Here is an 18,668-nt window from a genome sequence, read left to right as displayed (position 1 = left end):
GAGAACATAATTAAACCTTTGCAAAATTATGGCCTTTTTTTGAGAAATGTCTTTGTTTTGAGAACTGTGTGCATGGTTTAGAAAATTGGGCCAAATGAATCAGTTATAGTGTGTTAGCATCAAGAAAAACTGTACCAAGTCACTTGCATCAAAGCTGGAAGTACTGGCAGCTATTGCTTTAACTGGTGTAGACATGTTTACATAGGGTCAAGGGAAACTTTCACTTTCAATTGCTTTCAGATTCTGTTTCAGAGAAACTCTGTGTGTTCCTGTAAATGGTGTTTGCTCTTCACCCCCTGCACAGCATCCTGTGAGCCAAATTACTTTGTTTGTTTCTATGTAATACAGTATTGTAAGTCATATCGAAAGTGAAATGTGAAAGTGAAAATGTGACAATATAAAAGCTCTGCAGCACTTTTTTTTCTGTTCAGTAAAGCAGCTGCAGCAGTGCTGAGATCTAAATCGCTCCTCCAGGAGACAATCTTCAGGCCTTGAAAATAAACCCAGGTGAGTAAGAACACTTATAGTATTTGAGTTGATTTCTAGCTCATTTGAAAGCAAGTGTTTTGATTTATGAAGCTGAGACTAGCACCCTGCAGTACAGTAACACTCGCTGACTGTGCAGCAGAACACACAGATATTGGGAGATTTCAGAAGTTAATGGCCCTCAATAGATCTAAATGCAGGTCTTATTGCAGGTTTGGACATAAACAATACGATGGTTTAATGATTGTCAATGTTTGCTTTACAATGTACAGATAAAAGAGGATTGACTCAAATGTATTGGTGTTCAGTCTGCTATCTACAGACAGTAGTATGCACTCTCTAGAAATCACTTTTTTCCTAAAAGACAGGTTTAAAAGGATTCTGATTCTTAGTTAATATAACATATAAAGCTGGAACAATGCAGATTGGAGCTGCTGCTGGTAATCTTGCAGTTGGACTTTCACACAACATTTCTGTGTGACAGGTTTGATCCAGTCTGATTTTATGAGACCTAAGCCCTGTACAGACAGGACTTGTTTTCCAGGGGGTCATTAGAGAAATTTGTGCGAATCAGCCAAGTCTGTGATTTTATCACACAACATCTGTAATAATTCCAGAGCAAATGGCCTACTGTTTTTCGACAAAGAATCCTCTAAGAAATCTAATCCTGTCTGAATGTGAATGTCTGGGATTGCAGGGACAACATGTTTCCTTTTTTTTTTTTTTTGGCCAATATGAATTACCATAGACACACATTTTCTTTGTAGACTCAGTAAAAATTATGCACTTTACAATATTTTGTCACTTTACCCTACTAAATGTAAAACAGCTAGAATGACCCTTTCTCCCTGTTAGTTCTCGTTACATTACAAACCAGTCACACATTGTTTATTTTACTCTGTTCAAACTGTAGCTACAAACTGATTAAATGGTCCCACTTTATATTGTGTTCCTAATACCTCATGTGTACTTAGCAACTAGATGTGTTTGTAGTATGTAACCACAGTGTAAGTTCACAATACTACATAGTATCTACAGCTGTTATATTTCTGTAACTACACATATGTAACAACCTACTGAATGGTATGTGTAAGTACAAATGTGTAACTGGACATTGGTAACAACACTTATTGCTAAAGAAAGTACAAATGTGTCACAGGACCAACAGCACTTTTGGTAAAGAAAGTGTTACACTTTATATTAGATTTATCATGTAGTTACTCTGATGTTACACAACAGCGGCCAGTAAGTTAGGCTTACATATAACTTGAGGTTGGTGTCCAGAATGTTACACTTTATATTAAGTGGACAATTCCTGAGGAGTTACCATGTAAGTGCCATGGTATTACAGTGGGGCACCAACACCAACTCGAGATCCAACTCCTCCCACTGTACATATCTTTAAACCTACCCTTCTCCACCTCCTGGATCCCATGTCCAGCTCTAAACCTACCCGTCTCCACCCCCTGGATCCCATGTCCACCTCTAAACCTACCCGTCTCCACCTACTGGATCCCATGTCCACCTATAAACCTACCCGTCTCCACCTCCTGGATCCCATTTTCACATCTAAACCTACCCGTCTCCACCCCCTGGATCCCATGTCCACCTCTAAACCTACCCGTCTCCACCCCCTGGATCCCATTTCCATCCCTAAACCTACCCGTCTCCACCCCCTGGATCCCATGTCCATCCCTAAACCTACCCGTCTCCACCCCCTGGATCCCATGTCCACCTCTAAACCTACCCGTCTCCACCCCCTGGATCCCATGTCCATCCCTAAACCTACCCGTCTCCACCCCCTGGATCCCATGTCCACCTCTAAACCTACCCGTCTCCACCCCCTGGATCCCATGTCCAGCTCTAAACCTACCCGTCTCCACCCCCTGGATCCCATTTCCATCCCTAAACCTACCCGTCTCCACCCCCTGGATCCCATGTCCATCCCTAAACCTACCCGTCTCCACCCCCTGGATCCCATGTCCATCTCTAAACCTACCCGTCTCCACCCCCTGGATCCCATTTCCATCCCTAAACCTACCCGTCTCCACCCCCTGGATCCCATGTCCATCCCTAAACCTACCCGTCTCCACCCCCTGGATCCCATGTCCATCTCTAAACCTACCCGTCTCCACCCCCTGGATCCCATGTCCATCTCTAAACCTACCCATCTCCACCCCCTGGATCCCATGTCCATCCCTAAACCTACCCATCTCCACCCCCTGGATCACATGTCCATCCCTAAACCTACCCATCTCCACCCCCTGGATCACATTTCCATCCCTAAACCTACCCGTCTCCACCCCCTGGATCCCATGTCCATCCCTAAACCTACCCGTCTCCACCCCCTGGATCCCATGTCCATCTCTAAACCTACCCGTCTCCACCCCCTGGATCCCATGTCCATCTCTAAACCTACCCATCTCCACCCCCTGGATGACGAATACGAAATCAGCCCAGATGACCTACCAACTTAATATAAATATACCAATGTAGCTTCTACCAAACAAAATTGAAGGTAAACAATCAGATAACACTTTAACAGATAAATCCCAGATAACAATAAGATTCACAACAAAACATACATTTTAACATTAACTAACAAAATACAACCAGTTACCTTAATCGAAATAAAGAAATTGTTCAAACAAATTAACAAAGGAACAACTACATTTAATTAAAGTAAAGAATCGCCCCAGAGTTACGGTACAGTTATGAAGGTAAATTAATGCCAAAAAGATTTACATATGCAGGGTAAGAGTTGTGGAAGTGTACATAAGACTGTCAGCGTAAATTAAATTTGCATGTGCTAGAGAAGCTTTGTAAAGGTGTAAATTGCGTTTCAAGCATAAGAAAAAATGATTTGCAGCATTTTACTGTTATTCGTAAATGTAATTTAAGTTTTGTGAAACTTCAGCTTCATGCTAAAGCATAATAATATGATCTGGATTCTTCTGACTTCCATTTTCCCACGCTTACACTTTTAGCATGTTGTTTTGCGGTCAAAAGCACTGCAAGCCTGTGAACAGTAATTTGCAAGTGAAAACAACAGTTTAAAGAACTGCAAAACCGATCGACTGCATAGAACCAATCTGTATGTGTAAAAAAATCTGTTGTACATTTGTAAAGCTCAGTCTTTCTTTTCTCTGCTCTTACAATTTTGGCACGATTCTCTCACTAACTGAGTTTTGCAAGCGTGAGGGCAGGTCCAAGACCTTCTTGTAGCCAATCAATTGAGGCTTTTGCTGACTCTCCATTTACTCGTATTCGACTGGTTCAATAAACACATCATATGCCAAAACATTCAACTTCATTTAGTTCCGGATCGTTCTCACTGCCAGAATTTTTATTCAAGCAATTCAGTTCAATTCAATTCAAGTTGGAATTATCTCCATGACAAAAATTTCACAGTAAAGCATTAAAATTTGTCTAAATATTGGGAAACAGTAACATGAACATAACTATTTATATTGATTATACAGTGTGTGTGTGTGTGTGTGTGTGTGCGTGTGTGTGTGTGTGTGTGTGTGAGAGAGAGCGAGAGTCAGTCACTGTCTCCATCTTCAGCAAGTGCCCCAATTTCTTCTTCCACTGCCTGTAAAATGTATAAATAACAATATTTACCAATCACTTTGACTACTTTTTAATTGCTTTTAATTACACTTAGGTGTGTAAGAGTCGCCGTGATTTTGCCAAGTAAGGCATGTTCCTGGATCAACATCTTTTGATGATACTGGATCAACATTAATGTCCAAAAGTATAGACTTAACCCAATCCCTACCCCTAAACCTAACCCCACCCATAATGTATTCCTAAAATCAGTAGGAAATGATAGCTGATTAACAAGGGTGTAGAAGCACCTAACTCTGGTTGTAAGCCTAAAACAGATATTTCCTGAAAAGTTATATCTCAATTCTGATTGGTTGATCCAGGAACATGCTGTACTTGCTGAAACCACGCTCACCGTAAGTAGTGAAGACCAAACCTGCAAAAATTACAAATAAATAAATATACAGATAAATAAATAAATACATGTAATAAGAAAATAAATAAAGGAATAAATGATTTGATGAAACAAATATAATTCAATTGTAATACAATTTTATCCTGGATTTTATTTGACATTTTTTCTTTTTAATTTATTTTTTTTATTTTTTTTAATATTTAACTAATTAATTAATTAATTAATTCATTCATTCATTATTTAATTTAAAATTTATTTATTTATATGTTCATTTATTTTTTTTATATATTCATTTATTCACACATGTATTCATCTCCTAATTTATTTATTCGTTTATTTCTTTAAATTTTTCCATGTGCAACATGGACATTTTTAATACACAATATTTTTAATACACAACATACACAATTTGTTTATTTCTATACTTCATGTTTGGGTTTAACACAAGAAACAAGAAATAAAGAGATACAGTTTCCTGTTATAAAATATTTTTCATATATTCCCAGCAAACACAGAGCGTTCCCCTAACATTTTTGTTTCCCATTTGGTTATTTTCTTTGGTTATTTTCCTGGAATGAGAATTTTAATGGAGTATCCCCAACGAAAAACTTGTATTTTTTCCCCCCGGAATGCAATTTTTATCATGTGTGGGTCATGAGTGTGCTGGATGATTATGATTGTACAGCGGGGTAATCACATCGAAGTTAGGGAAACCTTATGATAACGCTATGGAAACATTAAAATAACGTTATACAAACCAAAAACTAATGTTCTGTTTCTATTAAGATAACTTTCCTGGCTAACCAAAAACAAGCCTTAAAGTCCTCATGAAATCAAAATTGACAAAACTGACAATTTATTAGCGCACATTGCAAATCTTGATGTGAAAAATTAATCCATGCAAGTTAATCCGCTGAAAATAATTGTTTGTCTTGGAGAATCTTTAATCAAAATCGGAACATTGTGCCTCCCCGACATATTTTCGTGCCACACACACTCCGCTTACATTCATTCATGTCGTGATGAGAGGTGATACCACCTGGGTAGTGTGATTTATATAGTGTCCAAAAATGTCAAAAACAGAACCAAAAGTTGTCCAAATGATGATACGTTGCAGCCACAATCCTGACGGTATACAATAGTTTTGTGTGAATTTATGTTGTTAATCGATGAAAATATTATCCAGATTGCAATCCCGATCCACTCCGTGAAAGTGCACATTTAGGGGAATTCGTGCCCTAGTGGTTAGAGAGGTTGACTCCTAACCCTAAGGTTGTGGGTTTAAGTCTCGGGACGGCAATACTACGACTGAGGTGCCCTTGAGCAAGGCACCGAACCCCCAACTGCTCCCCAGCTGTTGGCTGTGTCACATCACTTTCACTCATATCGGGAACTTTTTTATATGACTAAAAGTGGACCCTGTGGGACCATTCAGTTAATGTCCCAAATGTCCTCTTTGTAACGTACTTATGAGACTATAAAATAACCAAAATGGAACGTCACCCTAATGTCTTTTATGGAACATTGATCTGCAGCACTTTCATAACCAAAATAGAACGTTTTAGGAATGCCCCTAATGTTCTGTAAAGGTTAAAGACTTCCGTCACCTTTAGAGAAACTTCAGGGAATGATGCGCAAGCCCTCGATAACGTCCCCTAATATGTGGTAAATAACAGACAGTGTAATAGTGAGCACAAAATAAAAACAGTTACTCACACTTGTGTGGTGCAAAATTACTGTCAGATCCAAAATAGTTGCACAGCATCGTCTTTTAGTTTCAATCGTTCTGAAAATCCTGTGTTAAATTATGCATTGTGAAGTGAGCAAAGGACCAAGTTTTACTGATGTGGTCTGGCTCTTCATTACAAATAAAGTTCATCAAATCCAGTCTTTCCTGGTGTTAGGATCAGCAGAAAGGCGATGCAAAAACAGTTGGACCCACTTTATATTAAGTGGCCTTAACTACTATGTACTTACATTTTAATTAATAATTTAGTACATTGTACTTATTGTGTACATGTTTTTACATTGTACTTATATATAAAAAAACTACATGTAATTACATCTGTATTTAATTTCTGTAATTACATTTATAATTACACTGTTGACCCATACTTTACACCTTAACCCACCCTTAAACTTACCCATACCTCCAACCCTCTCCCTAACCTTACCCCTATCCCACCTCAGTAGCAGAAAAAGTGTTTTACAATACAATATGAACACAATAAGTACAATTTTTTTTATGTAAGTACATAGTAGTTAAGGCCACCTAATATAAAGTGGGACCAAACAGTTTTTCCACAGCTTGGCACTGAACAGTGTCTTGTCTTCGGAGCATCTTTATTGTTTGGTTTCTGTGTAGACTTGCATTTGCCTCTTGTTATTTACACTACATGTGCAAATCACTTGGACGGGGCTAAACAGGCAGTGAAATAGAATCGCTGGGCGTGGCTAAACAGGCAGTGAAATAGAATCGCTGGGCGTGGCTAAACAGGCAGTGAAATAGAATCGGTGGGCGGGGCTAAACAGGCAGTGAAATAGAATCGCTGGGCGTGGCTAAACAGGCAGTGAAATAGAACCGGTGGGTGGGGCTAAACAGGCAGTGAAATAGAATCGGTGGGCGGGGCTAAACAGGCAGTGCTGTAGAAGCAGGCTTTGATATTGTTTTACGGAGGTGGGTTTAGCCACACAAAAGAAGCAAGTTTTTAGACTAATGCGAAAGAATTCTGAATTCTGACATTTACATGATGTTTTTATAGTACACTGATCTCTATATGTCAAAAGATCAAGGGAATTTTGATTTCTTAGTTCGTGACTTTTTAGAGAGCATGTATATACCTTAACCCTCTGAAGTCTAAGGGTGTTTTGGGGTCCTGGAGAAGTTTTGTCATGCCCTGACATTTGTGCTTTTTTCAGTTGCTTATAAACATCTAAATGGCTAAAATCTAATATCGCTGTAATCAGCACAGACTGGGCTATATAATTGTTTTGAGAAAACAATGTTTATGCGTGGTTAGTGAACCCTAAAAATGGTAAATCACTTGAATAAGGTCATAAAACACATACAGACCATTGGTTCCCGGGACTTTTGAGAACTGGATCTTGTCGCCTAGAATTTTTCTTTCTAAATTACGTGAAAATCATCTTGTTTACTCACTTAAAGAAAACAATATATTGATTTAAATTTTCTAAGACACTTTTTTGTTTGTAAAAGTCATATGCGAGTAGGCGTCAACTATCATGAATATCATTGTGATTTACTCCTGAGAAGACAAAGGCCCGCATAATGAGCTGCATAATGTGCCTTTCAGTCAGGTATGTGACTAAGAGGAAAGACTTACAAGAAAGAATGTGAGGACAAAATAAATGTATATATTTTTATGTTTGTAGTTTATTTAGAATATATTTAATTATCCCACAAAATAATTTAATATTCACTTATAAGTGCAGTTAAACAGTTTATCAAGAACAATCACAACTGACTTTCAAAGCTGAATATTTAGCATCATTACTTCAGTTACACACTGATTTTCTACAAAAAGATGTTATTAGTATCATTGTTATTATTATTATTATCATCATCATCATTATTATTATAATTATTAATGTTAAAAAGAGCTGAGAATATTTTTCAGGGCATTTTTTTGTCACATTTACATTTATTTGTTACATTTATATTATTTACATCAAGCTTTTGAATTGTATAGTGCATATTGTTATTGAAACTTCATATTGTTTCACTTGATTATTCAGTCAGGAATTATAGGTTGGAAAAATTCTAACTAGTAAAATGTTTACACATTATGTGAAACCTAATACAAGTATATAAATATATAAAAAGAGACTTATGTTTATGATAAAGCGCTTCATTCTTTTTTTTCTGAGGAAATCCAAAACTCAAATCCTGAGGTAATCCTCATCACATCTTCTTGGGGTGAATTATGTCTTTTTCCTCTCATCGCAAAGCAAACTCTCGCTGCTTTGTTTTCTGTATGGGCATTTACAAGCCGCGAGTGTGACGACTGGGTGAAGGAGGAGCTGGAAACAAGTGCGAGGTAAACAATTTAATGAAAACCAAACAAACAAACAAGAGTACAAAACAATGCTGGGAAGACGACAATCCAAGATGGTGGGGAGACGGTGAGTAATCCAGATGGTGATGGTGAGTTGGCAGCAGGAGAGGATGGCACAGGAACTGCGGGTAATAGAGCCGAAGGTAAGTGGTGATGCTTGTGGAGGTGCGATGAGTGGATGAGGTTCCAGGGGAAAACACGGACATCCAACGCAGAACAACACAGAAGCATAGAACAGTTACCAGACATGAAACAACGCTCTCACAAACACAAGATGTGAGACAAGCCAATATTTAGGGAAAGAGTAATGAGTGACAGCTGCTGCTGATGACAATTAACGGAGACACCCACACACTAATCAGTGCAGACGCGAAACACACAGACTTCATCACAAAGTGCAAAACCCAGAGATCACGGTACCAACCGTGACAGTACCCCCCCTCTAAGAACGCCTCCTGGAGTTCCCAGAAGGGCCTACCTGCTGATTGTAATCACCAATAAGGGAGTGATCCAATATGTCCCTTGCAGGTACCCAACTCCTCTCCTCCGGAACGTAACCTTCCCAGTCCACCAGGTACTGGAATCCTCACCCCCTCCGCCTCGAGTCCAGAATGCGAATTAACCGAATAAGTCGGTTCCCCATCTACAAGACGCGGCGGCGGGGGAACCGGAGTAGGCGGATTAATACATGCATAAAACACGGGTTTAATTTTGGACACATGAAAGGCTGGGTGTATCCTCCTGTACGCTGGAGGTAGTTTGAGGCGGATTGTCACCGGACTAATGATCTTGGTGATAGTAAACCTTGGTGACCTTTGACTCGACCTCCCATACGAGTGCTGAGACCACTACTTTCTCAGGTAAAATACACTCGGGAGTCACCGGGCGGGCGGAGGGATCAAAAAGACGTGATACAGAATCGGGTTTGACATTTTTGGAACCCGGACAGTACAATAAAATAAAATCAAAGAGACTGAAAAAAAGTGCCCACAGAGCCTGCCTGCAATTGAATCTTTTGGCAGTTCTAATGTATTCTAAATTGTTATGATCAGTCCAAACAATGAAAGGTACCCCTGAACCTTCCAGCCTGTGATGCCACTCCTCTAAAGCTAATTTGACGGCCAACAACTCTCTGTTACCAATGTCATAATTGCGTTCAGCAGGAGATAACCGATGGGAAAAAAACGCGCAAGGATGTACCTTATCGTCCGAGGCAGCACGTTGGGACAACACTGCTCCTACCCCCACCTCTGATGCGTCGACCTCCACCACGAACTGCCGTGTGGGGTCAGGGGCCACAAGGATGGGAGCCGAAATGAAGTGGCTTTTGAGGTTAGTGAACGCAGTCTCAGCTGCGTCGACCACCTGAATGGAGTACTGGGAGAGGTCAAAGCTGTCAGAGGTAAGGCTAGTTGGCTGAAGTTGCGAATGAAACGCCGATAGAAGTTGGCGAACCCCATAAACTGCTGTAGGGCCTTACGGGAATCTGGAGATGGCCAATCTATCACAGCCTTAACCCTGTCAGGGTCCATACGTATTCCCTCGGACGAGACGATATACCCTAGGAAGGGAACAGACAGTGCATGGAATACGCATTTCTCCTCCTTGACAAAAAGCCCATTCTCAAGTAACCTCTGGAGCACTCGTCTGACATGTTGAACGTGTTCCTGGAGAGATGAAGAAAAAATCAGTATGTCATCCAGGTAAACATATATATACTGATCTACCATATCTCTCAACACGTCATTAACGAGTGCTTGGAAAACCCCTGGCGAGTTGGAGAGCCCGAACGGCATCACCAAGTATTCACAGTGCCCTCTCGGGGTATTAAAGGCGGTTTTCCATTCATCCCCCTTCCTGATGCGGACCAAATGATAAGCATTACGTAAATCCAATTTTGTGAATACGGATGCTCCCTGTAACCTCTCAAAAGCTGAAGACATGAGTGGTAATGGATAGGTGTTCTTTATCGTAATGTTGTTCAGCTCTCGGTAATCAATACAAGGTCTCGGAGAACCATCCTTCTTACCCACAAAAAAGAATCCTGCCCCCGCTGGAGAAGAGGAAGGGCGGATGAACCCAGATGCCAAGGAATCAGAAATGTATTTCTCCATGGCCTCCCTCTCTGGAATAGAAAGTGAGTATAATTTGCCTTTAGGTGGAGACTTACCTGGCACTAAGTCTATGGCACAGTCGTAGGGATGATGTGGAGGAAGAGAAGCAGCACGGGACTTACTGAACACCTCTTTCAGGTCCAGATACTCTGCGGGCATGTTTGATAATACCATGTTCTCCTTCTGAAAGACAGAGACAGGGACAACAGGACAAGCAGAAACCAGAAAGACTCATGACAACTTTCACTCCACAATGTGACTGTGTTGGAACCCCAATCCACTCGTGGATTATGTTTCATTAACCAGGGGTGACCTAAAACAATGGGAGCTATGGGGAAGTCCATGATAAAAAAGGATATGGTTTCGCAATGATTGCCTGAAGTGAGCAGAGTGATGGGTTTAGTGTAATGGGTGACGTGAGGCAGTTCCTGGCCGTTGAGTGCAGTGACATGGACGGGAAGAGACACAGGCAGTACAGGAATGTTCAGGTGACGTGCAAGGAGTGAGTTGATGAAATTACCTTCGGCTCCGGAGTCCAGAAGGGTATGACAGTCATGTGTGTGATTCTCCCACCGCAGTTTCACCGGAAGGAGAGTCGATGATGTTGTTCAGGACTTCACAGCGGAGATCCCACCCGAAAGTAGCCTCATTTTTACTACCGGGCTGGCTCTTTTACCGGGCAGGAATAGATGGTATGTCCTGAGCCTCCGCAGTACAAGCATAGTCCTTGGGACCTCCACTGCTCTCTCTCCCTCCGGGACAGCCGAGCTCTACCCACCTGCATGGGTTCGTGGTCGTTGACGGGACCGACCGCGTTCTCTCGACTCGAGCGGCCCCTTTCAAGAGAGATGGGATGGCATGTTGGACTGGTCTGTCAACCCAGACGATTAATCTGGGCATCAACTCGCAGGGCTAGGTCGATGAGACCGTTGAGTGTGGGGGGCAGCTCGAGGAGATAGATCTCCTTTTGAACACGGTCGGCCAGCCCATGCAGGAATCGATCCCACTGCGCCGCCTCGTTCCACTGGCACGCGGCCGCCAGGGTGCGGAACTGAATGGATTAATCCGTGACCGAGGAGGTCCCTTGATGTAGGTCTGAGAGCTGGTGGGCGGCTTCCCTGCCGGCCGCGGCTCGATCGAAGACCCTCCTCATCTCCTCCGAGAGGGTGTGGAACAAGGCGCAACACGGATGTTGGTTCTCCCACAACGCCGTCCTTGCCGGAAAGTAGAGTCAGCGTAAACGCAACCTTCGATTCCTCAGTGGCGAAGGTGCAGGGCTGTAAGGCAAAGTGGATGGAACACTTACTTAGGAAAGTTCTGCAGAAAGCTGGCTCACCGGAGTAGTTTTCTGGCGCCGGAAGTTGCGGCTCTGGCCGGAAGTGATCCTGGGGAGTCTCCCGGGTGACGGGCGGCACAGGCGGTGCAATGGGCGCAGTGGGAGAGGTGAGCTGATGGATCTGCTGGGTGAGCTCGGACACCTGTGCCACCAGCACTTGGATAGCGCGTCCGGTGTTAGAGATGCTCTCCTGCTGCTGATCCATGCGTTTGACGCTGTGGTGAATAAAGTCAGTTAAAGAGGTGGTGCTCGCTTCCATTTTGTGGTGAGAGCGTTCTGTGATGACTGGGTGAAGGAGGAGCTGGAAACAAGTGCGAGTTAAACAATTTAATGAAAACCAAACAAACAAACAAGAGTACAAAACAATGCTGGGAAGACGACAATCCAAGATGGTGGGGAGACGGTGAGTAATCCGGATGGTGATGGTGAGTTGGCAGCAGGAGAGGATGGCACAGGAACTGCGGGTAATAGAGCCGAAGGTAAGTGGTGATGCTTGTGGAGGTGCGATGAGTGGATGAGGTTCCGGGGGAAAACACGGACATCCAACGCAGAACAACACAGAAGCATAGAACAGTTACCAGACATGAAACAACGCTCTCACAAACACAAGACGTGAGACAAGCCAATATATAGGGAGAGAGTAATGAGTGACAGCTGCTGCTGATGACAATTAATGGAACACAAACTAATCAGTGCAGACGCGAAACACACAGACTTCACCACAAAGTGCAAAACCCAGAGATCACGGTACCAACCGTGACAGTGAGCTTCAAGTGCAACATTATAATCTCAATACCACGTTCAGCGCGTGGGCGTGGTCGCATTAGATATAATGAAGGGAGAGGTTAAAAAAAGACATCGCATTGTTTATCACAGAATATTTGTTTTTTGGCAGCACTTGTTTAGTTTAAAAGTAGACACGTCAAGCTTTCTATAGATATATCTCTTATGTCTCTTTGTTGAGTATTAACTGAGTTAAGCCCTATTTGGACGGGACTAGTTTTCTAAACTATGTTTGAGTTTTACCACCTGACGTCTGCGATTTTCATGCACCAATTCAGACGGGACTAACATCTCCATGTTTATTACAGAGGTGGGAGGGTCTGTTTTGTGCAACTGGGCGTCACAGAGATCACTCGCTCTGTATGCGTGCATTGCATATAGTCATTAGGAATGATTACAATTAGTATTATTACACAATAAATACTAAATGGCTAGTATAGCAAAACCATGTTAATTTGTGGTTTCTTTAGTTTAACATGTTTCTAGTTTTTTTTTTTTTTTTTTTTTTTTTGTAGTAGGCTAAACCCATGTTTAATTTTCATAAAGGTACATCTGTAATTAAAACATTATGTAACTGAGTGCATAAATGAATGTGAGTAATCTTACCTGATGCTGATATTACAATTGCCAGTCTTAACAGTTTACATCTAGCTCTTGATTTTATTTTTTATTTTAATTTTATTTATTTTTTTATTATTATTATTTCTTTGCGGGTAAGCAAATATATCAAACATGCCCGTGGTAAGATCATCTACAGTAAATCGCGTTGGCCAAAACACATAAGGAATAAAATATCACCGGCAATCACAGACATTCGCATTCGGATGGGATTAGTTTTCTCAGAGGATCACTGAGTTTGCTGAAAGACAGTAGGTAATTTGCTCTGGAATTATCAGAGGTTGTGTGAGAAAAACACAGACGTGGCAGATTCGGACGGGATTAAAATCACTGAGTACGTCTGTGTAACACAGATTTCTCTAACGACCCCCTGTAAAACTAGTCCCGTCCAAATAGAGCTTTACAGGTTATTTTAATGACGCGTTTCTAAATGAAGATCACCGCAGACCAAGGCTGCAGACAGCACACCTTGTTTATTATCTTTATTTTATAAATGCTCAAAGTTTTGTTGTTATTATGTCTGTATACAAATAAAAGTAGACCCTTTACAGATTTGATTGATGTATTGCTCTTATCTGTACGATCAAAACTGAAAGTGTAATTGAAGTTCTTTTCGGGGTTATCAGGAGAAAATGCCTCATCACGCGTATAAACGTGAATCGACTCCAGAGGGTTAATTAAACAATTTAATAATCAATTAAAAAGCCATTTATACCTGCATGATATTGCACTGTATTCCATGGACCAGAGGTTTGTAAAATGGATGAATGTATGATTCAGCTGCAGATGCCATCTTCATTCAGTTTGCGACTCTCACAGTGCATTATGGGTATTCTCTAGCTGTTGAGCATACATCGGTTGTACACTCATTATTTCAGTGCACTATGGGTTTGAATAATACCCTATTTAAGGGTAAAGGGGGTGCTTTCAGATTCAGCCTCAGTTCTTGGAGGACCACAGATCTGCAGAGTACACACCAGATCCAGCTAATGAAGTCCTTCAGGCTTATTTGTAAGCTAAATTTCTGGTTTGTGTCTAAACTCTGGCCCTTCAGGAACTGAGCTTTGTACCGCTCTGTGTTAACATAAGTAGCGAAATGAAAACGCACTGCTCAAGTAGTATGTGGGAAGACAGATTGCACATCCACTGATATCAAACAATGGTTTGAAAGACATTTGTGAATGCATCACTTATCTTATCAGTGAAAGCAATGTTCGTGTGGCGCACAGTTCCCCATACAGATAATCTAAGTATGGAGTCTCATTCAATTTTATTTATCACAGTAATACATCAGTGTTGTTAAAATTATTTTTCTCTTTTTATTTCAAGACCCTAATATAAATAAACATGTCTTGGAGTGTTATCTTCTACCCTGGAAATCCCGAAAGAAGGGAAAGACTTATCCGCAAAAGCCAAGAGCTTCGAGAACTGATGAAAAACAACTTCCGAGCCACCAACCAACTCATTGAGGCTCTTAAGGAACACTTAGGCTTGTCCTTCAGGCCAGTCGCCTTGAATGAGAAAGCTACTGTGAAGGAGAACTGTGATGTAATCATTGAACGCATACATGAGATCCAGGCAGAAGTAGAGAAGATTGACCAGAAGATGAAGGCGAAGCTGGAACCGACGCTGTATGAGAAACTGAAGAAAATGTCTCTGTCTGTTCCTGACTATCAACTATTATCAGGAAGTGTTGGTGCAGTTTGTGGTGTTGCAGGCTCTGCTGCCGTTATTGCCGTTGGTTGGCTAATTAAAAATGAAAAAATTCTGACAACCATGAGATCGACCTTTGGTTTAATAAAAACAACTGCTCTAGCCGCTGTTGTAGTTGGGGTGTTATTCATGGGGATCGATATGATTATTAGCGCCATTCTAGGAGGTATTGAACGTGATCAACTGGAGAGGGCCCTGGAAGAGTATGACAGGGCTTTGGAAGAATTCAGGCCAGCGTCTGAAAAATATCAGGATAGTATAACCTATGTCAGGATGAGACTTGAGATGGGTCAATAAGCAGAAAATTACATCCACAATCTTAACTGGTATTTTCCTATTTTACTATTGTGGATGTATTTCTTTCCTGATTGTTATATTTTATGTATTCAGATAAAAGACATGCATTCAAATCTCTTAGGTCTTTGTTAAATGCTGTATCTAAATCTGTCTTCTACAGTCTCTGAAATCAACAAAATAAACGGTTTAAAAACATTAACCAGTTATAGTGTTTTTCATACAAAATAAACATTTTCAATGCAAATGTTCAAAACCTAAATGTTTCAATCAAATTTGGTCTTTTAAATCAGTAGTGGGATGTATTCAGGAAGCAACAAATAACAGTTGTGTTGATGTGCTGCTAAATGCAAGTGCTTTCCTCTTGACCAACAGAAGGCACCAGAATGCTGTCTGTGTTCTTTGGCAAGAAAGACGAGCTCAAGAAAGGAGAACTGATAAGGTCCACCCAGACCCTCCACCACTATGTGCACAAATACTTCAAGATCACCAACAGGCTTTTAGAGATACTCGACACTCACCTGAATCAAAGCCCTTCCCCTGCAGTGGAAGCAAATGAGAGTGAAAGCATTGAGAAAAACTGCACCAGGGTAAGAAATGTTATGAGCCAGATCCTGGATGTTTCTGAGAAGGAGAACAAACATGTCCAAAAGGAGAAACATGATCTTTATGAGCAGATTGTCTTCCCTGGAGTGTCACTGAAGGACAAGGCTGCAATGATAAAGGATCTGCATCAGAAGACCATGGGACTCTTGGGGAATGTCTACGGCCCTGTAGTCGCTGTTCGACTGGCAAACAGTGATCTGGGGCGGGTGATGCCTCCAGTGGAACAGAATGAATTTCAGCTTGTTCTGTCATTTGCTCTGGGGGATCTACTACAGAGCAGTGCAAGAATCACTGAGCTTCTGTGTAGATCAAGAGAAAAGAGCCTGGATGAAGCCATACAGTTGGTGGAAGATGTACTGTCCGTTCTGAAGACGCCCTGCGACTCCTACAATGACATTCTGTGTGAAGTGGAAGCCTACATCACCATCTTATCTGAAAACATGTAGAGCTAACTCATGAAGACACGCTTCTCTCAGAGAGCACAGTAAAGTTTGTGTTGATAAATCATTGCAATTTTCCTCCAGTAGTGTTTTCATTATTTCAACCTTTCATTATTTTATAGATTTAGTTTATCTTATAATTATACGCCACTATTAATTCAGCTCACTTCGACTGAGAACATCCCAAGGTTGTCATTTAGTCAAATTGTGTGGTCTATAAGTTTACAATTAATGACAGAAATTAACTATTCAATATTTTGAATATATTAAGTAAATATCTACAAACAATAAATTCCCTGATATTTGTAAGAAAAATGTAGCTGATTTATCACAAGTTATTCCTCATCATTAACATTTCTGGCTCTCTATACATCTATAAACTGAGAGGCCACTATAATACATGGATATATTCAGGATTGAATGTTACCTCATAATAGTTACTTGTTACTTCAGTGGAAAATATGGAAATACAGAAATAGGTTTCTGCAAAATTCTCTAAATGATGACGGTAGTTAATACAACTATTTATGTGTGTCAGGTGTTGCTGTGGTAAAGAACTCATGACAAAGAGAATACAGAATCAAAAGTATAATATATATATATATATATATATATATATATATATATATATATATATATATATATATATATATATATATATATATATATTTCTTACAAATAAAAAAGTAATGTCCATATACCACAGTATTTGTACAGTTCCCGGATAATACAAATCATATAAGTAGATTATAACTGTATTTAAGCAGAAATGATTAATACCATTAAAGCAATCATTACAAGCATCTTACATAATAGATAATCAAATATTTTACTGTCTTACGCCACTGGTATTTTTTGTTAAGTTGTTATATGAAGCTCTTAGAAAACCAAAAGTTTAAGTACTGATATAGATGTACAGACAATTACTGTACTGTACACTCTATTAAAACAATATTCATATTAAAACAATTAAATTACTACAAAAAACATGCAAAAGATGTGCCACTGTGCATCTTTTCTTCCCTTTCAATAATTTTTGAACAAAAAAGCAAAATTAAAGTGTATTTAAAACACTACCCCAAGCAGTACAAGTCTCTACTTCTAGTGCTTCCTGTACATATTATTCACTAAGCTTAAAGGGTAAGTTCACCCAAAAATGAAAAATCTGTCATTAATTACTCAGCCTCATGTTGTTCCAAACTTGTAAGACCTCCATGCATCTTTGGAACACAAAATAAGATATTTTTGATGAATTCTGAGTAATTCGTGACAGAATTTTCATGTTTGGGTGAACTAACTGTTTAAACCAATACTACACAATGAGAAAGAGAATAATCTGAATAATTACCACAGGGAAGTGTTTATATCACAGGGAACCTTCTTATAAATGTGCGTCACCATTGTGTGCTTGAGTTGGTTCTAGTTGTAATCAAGTCAAGTCAGGTCAAGTCACCTTTATTTATATAGCTCTTTAAACAAAATACATTGTGTCAAAGCAACTGAACAACATTCATTAGGAAAACAGTGTCTCAATAATGCAAAATGATAGTTAAAGGCAGTTCATCATTGAATTCAGTTATGTCATCTCTGTTCAGTTTAAATAGTGTCTGTGCATTTATTTGCAATCAAGTCAATGATATCGCTGTAGATGAAGTGACCCCAACTAAGCAAGCCAGAGGCGACAGCGGCAAGGAACCGAAACTCCATCGGTGACAGAATGGAGAAAAAAACCTTGGGAGAAACCAGGCTCAGTTGGGGTCAGTTCTCCTCTGACCAGACGAAACCAGCAGTCCTCTGTAATGCTGTTTTTGAGGTAAATGTGAGGCCTCCTTCTGACTCAACAGCTTAAAGACAGTTTCCTCCTTATCACTGTCTCTAGAAAACAAACAAACAATAACAACAAAAAAACATTACATATGGACAAAAATGTTATTGCCATATATACACATGCATGCATACACACTGTACACACACACACAAACACACACACACTTACTGTATACACACACACACACACTGTATATACACACACACAAACACACATACTGTATACACACACACACACACATTGTATATACACACACACACACACATACTGTATATACACTGTATATACACACACACACACACACATGCTGTATACACACACACACACACACACACACACACATACTGTACACACACACATACTGTATACACACACACATTGTATACACACACACACACACACACACACAC

The 18,668-nt window shown here is 40.3% G+C and overlaps 1 protein-coding gene across 2 annotated transcripts; it reads left to right on the top strand.

Moving 5' to 3' along the window:
* Window positions 1-235: 235 nt before the first annotated feature.
* LOC113083244 (single-pass membrane and coiled-coil domain-containing protein 3-like) lies at window positions 236-16,513 on the top strand. 2 transcript variants are annotated; one of them, XM_026254424.1, is made up of 3 exons: window positions 236-310; window positions 432-507; window positions 15,760-16,513. In XM_026254424.1, the coding sequence occupies exon 3, from the start codon at window positions 15,771-15,773 to the stop codon at window positions 16,434-16,436; it is 666 nt and encodes a 221-aa protein (XP_026110209.1). In that variant the 5' UTR covers window positions 236-310; window positions 432-507; window positions 15,760-15,770; the 3' UTR covers window positions 16,437-16,513. The 2 variants fall into 2 exon arrangements, with proteins under 2 accessions (XP_026110209.1, XP_026110210.1); XM_026254425.1 differs by lacking the exon at window positions 15,760-16,513 and adding an exon at window positions 14,707-15,586.
* Window positions 16,514-18,668: the final 2,155 nt, after the last annotated feature.

Source organism: Carassius auratus, unplaced genomic scaffold (assembly GCF_003368295.1).
Source record: "Carassius auratus strain Wakin unplaced genomic scaffold, ASM336829v1 scaf_tig00037437, whole genome shotgun sequence".
Classification (NCBI taxonomy): Eukaryota; Metazoa; Chordata; class Actinopteri; order Cypriniformes; family Cyprinidae; genus Carassius; species Carassius auratus.
The sequence above is the reverse complement of the archived record's forward strand: the minus strand, read 5'-3'. Positions and strand labels throughout refer to the sequence as shown.

Coding starts and splice junctions, on each gene's coding strand:
- LOC113083244 (XM_026254424.1), top strand. CDS start 15,771: ATGCTGTCTGTGTTCTTTGGCAAGAAAGACGAGCTCAAGAAAGGAGAA.